The sequence below is a fragment of the Nanorana parkeri genome, unplaced genomic scaffold (assembly GCF_000935625.1).
Source record: "Nanorana parkeri isolate BGI_ZX_2015 unplaced genomic scaffold, ASM93562v1 scaffold1116, whole genome shotgun sequence".
Classification (NCBI taxonomy): Eukaryota; Metazoa; Chordata; class Amphibia; order Anura; family Dicroglossidae; genus Nanorana; species Nanorana parkeri.
In genome coordinates, this window is record NW_017307384.1 from 229,028 (window position 1) to 241,325 (window position 12,298).

The 12,298-nt window shown below is 40.9% G+C and overlaps 1 protein-coding gene across 1 annotated transcript in view; it reads right to left on the minus strand.

Annotated features, from left to right (window-relative positions):
* CRIP2 (cysteine rich protein 2) overlaps positions 1-12,298 on the minus strand; it is a 45,733-nt gene that overhangs the window by 2,325 nt on the left and 31,110 nt on the right. The window contains exon 7 of the mRNA XM_018567927.1: positions 7,944-8,001. Coding sequence (XP_018423429.1) covers positions 7,944-8,001 — 58 coding nt within the window. The remainder of the gene's footprint in view (positions 1-7,943; positions 8,002-12,298) is intronic.

Genomic DNA, 12,298 nt, shown 5'->3' on the forward strand with positions numbered 1-12,298 from the left:
CTAAGGCAGTTAATAAGCCACAGGTAGAGTATTAAGGGCCATGGTAAATACAACAAAGACCATGCTCGAGTGTTGTAGAGTGTAATGTCTAGTAGATGTGTGATGCCTGTATAAGGTGATCTCAAAAAATTGTCAAAAGGTTTTACACAGCGCTTTAAACTAAATATGAAAAAAACACAAATCTTATGTGCTAATAATCAAAGAAATCAAAATGCTAACAATATAAATGTGGTCAATATTGAAACATAAAACAGCCTGGTTTCCAAAAATAACCTATATTAAGTTCCCTAAAGAAACACCACATTTAAATGAACTTTTGATATGTGTTAAATCTTCAATCCAGTGACTGATAATCAAATTAATCACTGTGCTCTACACAACTCTCCACACTCACCAGATGGAGTGTGACCTCGTATTGTGCATACTAAGGTCAGGTCAATATCTGTTTGTTGTTATGGAAACCCATTGGACAGAGGTTAGTGGAAAAGAGTTGTAGAGTTTTAAACTTGGGGTCCACAACCAGCGACCCAACTTCATGGATCAGGTGATTTTGAATAATTGACTTAAATGTAAAGAATTCTACTGAGCTAGAAAGCCCACTTGAAAAGGCAGACTGTGCCATTGGCCCCATTTGAACATGAGTATGGTCTACACCATTGACCCATAAATCCTGGGACACTGATGCTTTCAGGTGTGAAGATTGTAGAGCTACTCAGACTCTTTGCAACTACTGGATTTTTTTTTTAAACCTGTAAATCTTTATCAAAAGATATAAGACAAATCCAGGGAGCAGGTGTGCAAATCAATACATAAACATAAGGTATAGAGTAGAACAAGAGGAGACACCACTTCAAGATACCATCCAAAAAGTACTATCTTGCGCATAAGAAAATACAGCGTCATGTGGATCCTGATAACATAACCATGACTTCATTCACCTGCAGAATAATATTAACCAGCAGAATGAAATGTCTCCTTTTTTAATGGGAACCACAATACTCGGCACAGGGCGGTGAGGAAAGAAATATGGAGAAGAAAAAGAGGGATAGAGCAAAGAGGGGAGAAACAGAAGGTACGGGGTAAACAGAGAAATCTCACTCAAAGCAATAAATCTTGTGTCAATATGGTATATCTAGAAACAGTGTCATGTACCTTAGAGTAACCACCTTACAAACCAGAAAAAACATTGGTTACGCATGTAAAGATGAGAAGCGAGAGTCAAAGATAATGAAATCAAGTCATTAAGCCTGAATAGGCCAATGGTTGTCTGAGAGCCAACAAGTTAGAGTGGAATTCATCCTAACCAGTTTGCTTTTGCAGAAGATAGCTTCATGTGAGTGTGGATGTTGAGTGTAGAAATCACAGAAGTTAACAAGGGAGATTCTGCATTTTTCCATAGTCAAGTAAAGGAAAGTCTAGCCACTACGAGCACATGCATTAAGAATGTGTTTGGGTTCTGTGCAGCCAGGAGGTGATTCCAACTTCTAAGAGTGCTAGGACAGGGTCTGCAGTAGTAGGCACATGAGTGACCAAGGATATGAATTTGAAAACCCCAGACCAGAAAGCGAATATTTTCCCACATTTCCACCAGATTTCACATATTGAGCCCACATGACCTCAATTTCTACAGCGTGGAGAGTGATTTGAAAAGATTGCAGCTAATCATTGGGGGGTGTAATACTAAATTGTGCAGAATTTTCTGTAAAGATTCCCAATGAGTAATGCATTCGGATTCCTTTTGGGGCCAGCATATTGTATAATGCCATTGTTGAACCGACAATGAAAAGTTCAGTTCTTTTTCCTACCATTCCATAGTGTCCAGTTTTACGTTTGTGTTTGGTTCAGCTATGATTCGAAATACCGTAGACATTCCTTTTTGATTGGTCCTGTTATCTTTGAAGGACAGGATATTCCTCGTGTGATGATTGTCTTTCATACACAAAGATGAGAGAAAATGTCTAATGCAAAGGTATTCTGTAAAATTCCTTGATGGAGAATACGTATTTGCATTGTAGGATCTCGAAGGAGTCCAATGAGCTATTAGTATATAGGTCTCCTATTGTATGAATGCCTGAGGAAACCCAGCAATGAAGATTCAGGTCTGTTAAGAAAAGATCCAAAGTAGATAGCGGAATACATAAAAATGTATTGAGGCTGACGGTGGACGAACTTGAACGGGCGTTCCAGGTTTAAGTCACAGTTGTGACAGCATCCATAAAGGACTTCTTGAGGGTTGTGCCCTAAGAGCATAGAGCATAACATCTATCTGACATCAAAATCTAGGATGGCAGATTTAATTTTTTACCCATAGTTTATCCAAGGATGAGGTCCACCAATGCTTGGCTTGGTCCAATATGGAGGCTTTGTTCTATAATGATAAGTCAAGAGAACACATACCTACTCTTGATCTTGGGGTGTAACGGCACTTCTTTGGTATCCGGGGGTTTTTAACTTCCCAAATGTAGCAGTTAACCACTGACTGTAGTTTCCAAAGGTAAGATGGTAGAAATTGGACATGTAAAGCCTGGAATAAATACAGAATGTGAGGTAGTATCAAACTTTTAGGGAGGCTAATCCTGCCAGCCCAAGAAGCTGGGATGGTTTGAAGGTCCTTGCATAAAGTGTTACTTTAAGCTAGGAGTGCTGTGTAGTTTACATGAAAAAATTTGAAGAAAGAGAGGCCAGTTGAATATCCAGATACAGGAGGGAGGAGGATGGAGTCCACGAGAATGGAGAAAGGTGGGAGACAGTGAGCTGGAGCATGGGTGAGAGATTTATAGCCAACATTTGTGATTTGCTATAATTGACTTTATATAGAGAGATATTCCCTAAAAATGTTCAATGTATCCTGGACAGCTGGAAGAGATTGTAAGGGGTCTGTTAGGGAAAAAAGTACATCATCAGTATCAAGGCCAATCTTATGCTCTGGGTTGTCTTATCTTAAGGCCAGTAATGTCAGTGTAAGAAAGAACAGATTCTGCCAAGGGTTCCACAAGTAACACAAATATCAGCAGGGACAAAAGGCATCCATTGGTAATGTTAAATGGCTGGGATAGTAAACTCAACGTCCATACATGGGCGCAGAGAGTATTATAGAGAGCACTAATAGTTGATCCAATAAACCCTGCCAGTCCAAATTTCTGTAAAACCGCTGCTAAATAACCCCAGTGCACCCGGCCAAATGCTTTCTCTACATCTAAGGAGCGTAGAAGGGAAGCAATTTTGGAAGGTCAGTGGGTCTCCTGATTCCATCAGGGGCTTGTCACCTCGCCACAAACCCCACTTGGTTAGGGTGTACCAATTTAGGGATTATCAGCAGCAAACTATTAGCTATTCATTTTGCATAGATCTTAAGATCCGTATTTAGCAGAGATATAGGGGGTGATTTACTAACCTAAACACACGCACGCACTAGGTGCGTGTGATTTTTACACAGCAAATGTATTTATCAACCAAAAAGTCTCTAAAAGCATATTTCCACTAATGCCATATATGGAAAAATCATGCACATGATGCATATATAATGCTGCTTCACAGTTTAGACAAAAATGGTTAGTGTACACACTACAAACGTGTCTAGATTCCACCAATAGACCATGCTGGGAGGGAACACACTACAGAGGTGTATACTTGTTCGTGGCGTGTTTATAAGGTTAGTAAATCAACCCCATAGAGTTATAATTTCAGGATTATGACAATAAGAGCCTCAAGTGATTCCTTAGGGAACATTGCAGATGTTGCTGCTGCATTCAAGATGCTGCATAGATGAGGTGCTAAAATAGCTCCAAAAGTCTTATATTCGGCACGGAAACTGTCAGGGCCCAGGGCTTTGTGTAACAGAAAAATATTTATTTACTTTCGAGATTTCAGTTAAGGAGAAGGGCTCTGATAAGGCAGAAAGTTGTTCAGAATAACTTTTAGGGAGATTCGGGGTGTCAAGAAATCTCTGGAAATCTGATGCTGAGGGGTTGTTAGTACGTTCGAAGTCTTTCAGATTATACAAGAAGGAGTAGAATGAGCCAAAGCAGTTAGGCATTAGGGATAGGAGTTGAGTTTGTGATAGGAATTCCATATGTCCTAAGCGCGGTTTTGGTTATTTTACTGTTTGTTGGCCCTTTCTAGAGTATGTATTTGGTCCATAATGTCCGATACCTCTTGTCTTTGCTTTTTTTTCTTGTGGGCGCTAATATTAATCAGGAGACCTCTAATGCTTTATGTGCACTCCACACCTCCACAATATCCTGAATTGAGGATGTGAAAAAAGGAAGACATTTTAAATGTAACATGTTCCCTGTAGATTAGATTAACAAAAAGGCTATCATTCAGTCACCAGACAGTAAATGGATAGGGTGCAGAATTAGCAAAGAAGTCAACTGAAACCGGGGCATGTTCAGACCATGTGACTGCACCTATATCTGCTTTAGGAATTTGTTGCAGGATGTACCTGTCTACAAGGCCCATATCAAAAAATGAATAAGAGTTTTTGGTATGTGAATAGAAGGCATAGTCCCTTTTCATGTTGTGGAGGCACCTCCATACATCATGCAAATCATGAGCAGTTAAGGAGCGTATGAAGTGTGGGTGATTTTCGCCTAGCAGTACTGGACTATCAAGTTCAGAGTCAATCATTTCATTAAAATCCCTGCAAATAATGGATTGTCCCTGATGAGATTGTTCACATTTATTCAGCAAGGGTGGATTCTGTTTGCAAAAATGTGTTTCTTGAACACAAAGAATTTCGCATTTAAGAGTGATAGCTTCTCTGCAGAGTAAGGAGCGCTTATACTGACTATTAAGTCCCTTGGCATTCAAAGAGCTAATTTTAATAGTCCTAGTGTTGTGGGAAAGGCACTGAGAGGAGCGATACATATAACAGCTCAGGAAGGGGGGTCCTTGGTGAAAAGCAAAAATTCAAATACAGGCATAAATCTTGAAGTAATACACAACAGTAAATCCATTAACTATAAAGTGAAATTATAGAACAATAGCAAAATAGTCAATACATGGATAACAGCAAAAAAAAAAACAGGTGACAGCCATCAAACAGTTAAATAGTAAACCAAAAGGAGCCAGTGTTAGTGTGCATAGCACACAGTTATCCATGAAAATGGGCATGAATCAAATCAAGCAGCATGACCGAGTCTAAAGAAAAACAACCAGGTTGCCATCTACTGGCTGGAAATTGGCATAGCAATATTAGAGTGCAATATGTGGAAGGTGATTCAAGCTTTACACCAATCATCAGATATATGTGAAGCTGAATCACTCTAAAGAGGGATTTGTGGAGAAGGAGTTTTACACCATCAGCTGGTGTCAAGATGGGAATTACTGATAAGAGACTAGCAGCTTTGTAGGGAAACCCCATCTATAGGAGATTTTCTTATCTCTTAGTACAGTAGGGAAGAGGGCAAATTCCCTGCGCTTCTGCACAGTACTTGGAGAAATGCCAGTAAACAGAAAAATGTGTGTAAGGCTCAGGGAGAGATGTCATGTTCCTTGTAACTACCAGAAGCTATTCTTTTATGTGAAAAAAACAAATCCTTGCCAGGACATCTCAGGGTACTGAGTCTGGCAGTGGCAGGTGCTTCGGTTTGTGAATCATGTGAGCTCTATCAATAAGGAGCTCATGTGGATAATGTGAAGTAAAGTTTTGAAGAACTGTTGCAAATAATTAAGTTCACTAGGACACCCCTAAAACGAATGCTGTTCCTCCTGCACCTTTCTTCCAGTTCCGCAATTTAAACAAGAATATTCTAAATTAGAGTGCATCTTTATGTGCATCAACCAGTTCACTATGCACTGTAGCATATTTCCTCTATTTACTCTCTATGCCATGAGTACGTTCCTCCATGTCTGTGACCTGAGTTTGTAGTTCAGAAAATGTAGTGTTTAAATTGGTTTGAATCTCTTTTCGGAGACACAGGAGCATCTGTTTAATGGGATGTTCAGAAGGAGGAAGGCAGGAAGGTCTGCTAATAGGGAGTGATGATCAGGGCTCTTCCTGTACCCTCTTGTGTAAGGCAGTTGATTGCGTATTACTCACTGAACCCTTTGTACATGGTGACAGCGAGGAGAACTGGCAGGTCATTATCTGAAATCCATAGCAGAGGGAGAATGAGCAGCAGCGCTTTCCTTCATATCAGAGCTGGAAAGAGGGCTCTGTGAGGACTGAGCAGCTGTTGGAAGGAGCTCATTCAAAGTCTCAGCACCATCTTGTCTCTCCCTCATCCCTGAGGGGGAGAAGAAATCTGTCAGCCTTCTGGGTCCCTTATGTTTTCCACAGCTCTAAGGCATTCCACCTGCAGTGTGTGGGTGTTAGGAGGGCTTGTAATACCGCTTTTCCCTCTATGGGGATTCTGCTGGTTTATTCCACTGCAGTGCTTGTTTAACAGCCCTAATATAGGGTTAGGCCAAACTAAAATTACCCCCCACACCTAGAGAACTCTGACTCCTGCTGTTCATATTGATCCAAAAGATCTGATGAGTCCTCCCTGAAGACACAATTGATTGGGTGAACACCTGGTGAAAGGCATTCTGCTTGCAAGCAGGTAGACAGTCTAGAAAGGTGTCTTTTTTTTAGGACTTTTTAATGGCTTCTTTAATGAGAGAGACTACTTGCTGTTTGTCTGTGTCCCTATCACTTGATACCTCCATAAACCAAGTTTCTCAAAGAGATTTGCCTGGTAAGGCAATGTTAGAGCAAGCCCAGCAACTGTCACTTATTGTCTAAGATTTTGTTGCCATCCAGCAGTGGCTTGTTGGGCTGAAACAGAAACAGACAGAGGCTGGTCTTGTCAATAGGATGACCGATGCGTCATGCTGGTAGAAATACCTATAATGCGAAGGTACACAATTAGTATAAGAATCTCACCCAAACTAAGAGGGAAAGGAGTAAAAAGAGTCTTGTAGAGAGCGTTTTACCTGTTGCCAGAGCAGCAAAAATTAATAGGCAGCCTCATAGGGGAAGACTTTCCTCTACTTTAAATAGGTGCCAAATTATCCCCATAATTTCCAGGTGAGAGCCACATAGGGCTCCCACAACACAGTCGCTGGGCAACTCAACGCCGAGCAGCATCTGTTAACCTGACTTTTGGTGATCCTAGTACTGTCCTCAATAGGGCTACGACAAAATGGCCAATGGCATCCTGCACCTGTGCAGTAGGCACCTTAATAACTGGTGGCCCAGTGTGCTAAGTGCACATCGATACTGTGCTTGTGCAACAATGGAGAGCACAGCTGTGTGTGCCCAGCAGCATGGTCCCCTCTCGCATACCTACCACTATTGCGGAAGAGTCCTGTACCCCTGGAGGTCAACAGACAGGGTTTCCTGATGGGGCTCCTTTAGATACCCAGACACAGGGACTTCATCAGAAGGAGCCACCGTTGATGGTCCACCATGAATTTACCATAGCTTAGATAGGGAAGAGTATAGAAGTCATTCTACAGACAGGAGGACCGAAAATGATCACCTTGGCAAGCGACTGAGTGGGATTTATTAAAATCCTGCCCTGTAAGGTATTCCAGGGGCAGCGACTACCCACTCATATGCTGCCACGAGAGGTCAGGAAAAAGAATCTAATAGCAGGACCAAATGGCAATAAAGCTATATTACAGGAGGACTAAGAAAACAAAACTGCTAGTTTAGTTAAGTTAGTAACAGACTGCAGCATATATGTCCATTTTTATTCTGCCTATAGTTACACTTTAAAATAACACTTTGGCTGATGTCTAGGTACTTGTCCAGGAATTAATCCCTTAAAATATTTCTTTAAATGTGCACCCTTTTGACATAAAAGACAAATTCTTAGGTTTACAATTTCTGAGAATTTAAATACATAGGCTGGAGTCTTCAGTCACAGTCTATTTTGAAACAGGAATTTAGAATATTTACATTCTGTACACTTTTTTTGTGAAGTTTTTTCCACTGAGAGTTTAAAACAAACCTTTTGGTCCAAAAAGAATCGCATAACATGGCTTATGACAGTATGGTTGGCCATCATGCTGTAGGAATAAACAAAATTAAATGAAAGTTAATATTAGATATACATTTAAATAATAAGAATAAGTTGTTAGCAAAACATTGTATATTCTTTTGTTTTTTTAGAAATGTAGTAAAAATAAGGCAGTGTAACAGGTTCATAGTTTCACATGACAGTTTTTGTAACAGTTTTTGTAAAAAGCTAGTCACACATTGGTAGGTTTATGTACAATTTTCATACTCTTCATAACATTCTATAATGTCCTCAGAGACTTGTAGAATGTTGTTTGAACTTTTGTTTGATTTCAATATTTGATTTTGGAATGAACAGTTTCTCCAACAAAAGACACACTCACTGTTAGAATTATGTTCAATCAAGAAACATTTTGGGAACTCCACTAGGGAAGTCAAAAAATGAAAAAGGATCTGGGGGTCATTGTAGACCACAGATTGAATAATAGCTTGCAATGCCAGGCTGCTGCAAACAAAGCGAGCAGAATACTGTCTTGTATTAAAAAGTGAATATCCCAGACAGCAAGCAATTGAGCTGCAAGTTTGAAAATGACTTGCTAAACTATTGCAGACTTGCCAAGCTTCACAATTTTGTTGCACAATTACAGCAAGTCTACATTGCAAGTCTCCAGACCAGCGAGCTTGCAGAGCTCTTGCTAAGACCTGCAGGACTCTTGCTGTAGACTTGCCAAGCAAATTTGCTACAAATTCAAAAAGTGTCAACTAGAACTTGTGCTGCGAGTGTTCTGCAAGTCTACAACTTGCCAGGAATATGTGCAGCAAGTTAACGAAAATTACAATTTCACCCTGCCACAAGTTTGTAGTAAGTTATCCTTGCTATCTGGGATACTGTAGAGACAAATCTATCATTTTGCCACTTTATAGATTGCTGGTTCGGCCTCATCTGGAGTATGCGGTCCAGTTTTGGTCACCAATCCACAGAAAGGATGTCCTTGAGCTGGAGAGAGTCCAGAGGAGGGCAACTAAGCTAATTAAGGGGATGGAGGACCAAAGCTATGAGACAAGGTTACTAAATTTAAACATGTTCACGCTGGAAGTGAGGAGATTAAGGGGGGACATGCTTTTTATGTACAAGATGTTCAATGGTGATAGCAACATCAGCAATAAACTTTTTACGGTAAACTCCATAACAAAGACTAGAGGCAACCACCTAAAATTGGTGGAGAAAAGATTTAACCACAAGAAGCATAGGGGCTTCTTCTCAGTTAGAGCGGTTAGGATCTGGAAGTCAGTGCCACAAGCAGTGGTATCAGCTGAGAGTGTTGAATCATTCAAAAAGCCTTTGGACAATTTCCTCGGAGACCATAACATACAGGGGCACAGGTACCCGTAAAAAATAAAAAAAAAACAAGATCACACAAGGACTCATATACATGCAGATTTTCACACATAGACGCAATAGGTTGACCTTGATGGACCTGTGTCTTTTTGAACCTCAAATACTATGAAACTATGTTTTCTATACTGCTCCTTCAATATTTGTCTCCACTACAGTTAAAAATAATTGTTGGTTTGACCCCTTAACTTTTACCAAATCAAACAAACATTCTGAAAACTAATTTTAAAAAAAATGCTACTGGAGTATGGCCAGCTTTACAGTATGATAAACTTGCAATCAGCAAACACAATCTGGCCCATTGATTAATCAGTACAAGCAGTGATGTCATTAGTATAGTAGAGGCCTGGACCTAGGCGTGCGAGTGTGAATACTGTTGGTGGCTGGATACTGGAAATATTGCTACAACTTTGGAGGCATAGGGTTTGTACTAAAGAAGGTAATTAAATGTAATCTAAGGTAATGTATGAGATATTTTTGGAAAGGGATTAAGGCAGGGCTGGAGAAATTCCAGGAGCCAGGTAGCCAATGCTACTTAAAAATTACAGCTGGTGCCCAACTTTTGAGGTTTCCTCTAGTTGTTGCCAATGGAGCTGGCTCCTAAAAAGGTCCTTCTGGCTCCTTGTTTAGAAAGACTGGCTCATTATTAATTTGTCCATCCATGAGTTAAGGGGTAATGCTAGATTGGTTTTAGGTAGAGCATATGACATTGCGAAAATTAAAGACAAGAAAGAGTATTACATGATTATTTAGTGATAAATATAGGCATTATAAAATAGAAAGCAGTGTCATATTCTCTACAGAACATGGCTTGGAATACAATAAAGCAATGAGCTGGATGAGCACCCAGCAGTTTTCTTGGGCAAGAGTGGACCAACCTGAAGCTGTATTTCCTATGTTTATATGTTCAAGGATCTAGTTATTGATTTACCAGCTCAGTGTGTGTTCCACACTGCTAAGAAAGTATTTACATCATATTCTTTTATAAAACAGTCAAATAAAGTCTTGTCAGTGGATGTAAAATTGAATAAATAGTATACTATGGAAAAGAGTAGTACACAGGATTGCTTCAATAGATCCTTAAGAACTTTGATTTGACAACCCCTTAAGAGTTAATGCTGGTAGTATGCTGCATGAGCTGTGGATGAAAGTGTGAGAAACCTAACATTGTTGTTCTGTAAGCTTGAGAAGTGATTGGTAAAGGAAATTGAAACATACTGGGATGCTAATATTTTGGCTAATTATTTGACACTTGAATGCCTCCCAAGGGTTTGAATAAAAAAAATGGCTCTCTGTATTTTAATAAGTTGATGATCAGTTAAAGTGACATTAAACCTCCAGGTTTTTTTTAATTGTTTCTATTTCTGGGGCCCAGAATTATCTTCAAAAACTTTTTTTATTTTTATATTCTCTAGTGGTATCCAAACTGGCACCCCCCCACCCTCGTATGGGTGTCTCCATCAGCTAGTCGGCTGCTGTGGTACTCTTGGCCATGCCTGCACCTAGCTATGTGCGTCCATAGACACACACAGTGTGCGTCTGGCCACGCCCGCACCCTTGCAGTCACAGTTTGACTGACGGCAGAAGGGGCCCTTTGGCTCCTCTGACCTCAGTACCCTCCCCCACAACCAGGAAGTTCGGGGGAACCCCTAGCATCTTCCTGGTCGTGGCGGAGGATACTATCAGCTGCAGATAAGTGTGGGGGGGAACAGGGGTTTTAGAAAAGTATTGGGTGTTTTTTGCTTTAATGCAGAGAATGCATTAAGGTAAAAAAACACCCAGCCTTTAGTACAGACACTCAGCTTTAATATACAGTACATGACTGATAAAGTAAATGCAAATGTACATTATAGTAGTTAAAGGACAACTATGAGGTGAGTGATTTCCACTCACCTCATAGTTCTAGCCGACCTGTGACAATGAGACTGTCACAGGTCGGCTCAGTAGATCGGGAGGTGAGCGAACAGATACCGGCGTTCGCTCACCTCTCGATCCTGTCACGGCTCTCTGCCGTGACAGGGGAGGGGCTGGATTCCCCGCTCCGATCTGCCAGCGCTGACTGGCGGAACGGACAGGGGAGGGCCCGGGTACAGCTGGCTCGGCCTTTAGATAGGCAGAGCCAGCTGTCAGTCACGCAGCTGGGCGGATCCCGGCACAATTGTCGGGATCCGCTTCAGCTGCGGCGTCTCAGTATACTGCGAGCAGCTGCTCGCGCTATGCTGCGGCGTCTCAGTAAACCGCGAGCTACAGCGGTATACTGAGCCTAGGGTGACAGGAGGACGCTAGTTTGCGTCCTCCCGTTACGCTAAGGAGAACTATGGGGAAAAGACTTAACCCCATAGTTCTCCTTTAATACTGGCTGACTGACCAAGTCCGAGCGGTCGTTAAACAGGTAGGTTGTTATGTGAGGAGTAGCTGTACTACTTTATAGAAGAAGTGGACTGAAACTTCATCCACGTATTCGATTAAAGTGCTAAGACTATGGAATTGGATAAGCTTTAGAAAGAATTACAACAAAAAAATTACATCTTGAAAGATGAACTCCAGGTAGAAACAAATAATTTACATACATTTATCAATAGCCCCAAAGAATATAAATGCACCCGATGCCTTTGCAAATCCAGATATTCCCTTCTAAAAGTAGCTGTGACGTCATTACTGTGCTGCACTGAGCTGTGGGAGGGGCCCAGTAGGCCCCACCCACTTGAGGCTGCCTGCAGAAAATTACAACAGGGTGCAGATACAAAATTAATCTGCACAAGGAGAGAGCAGTAATATCTGAGCAGAGGCAACGTTTCACACTGGATTACTGCACAGATAAGCACACCAAGTTCATGTAAGAATACAAATGCCCCTTGTAGTTAGACAATATTTTCTTAACCCGGAGATCAGCTTTAAAAGAGATAACTGGGTTGTGAGCTTTAGATACACAGCTGAATAATAAATTAGAC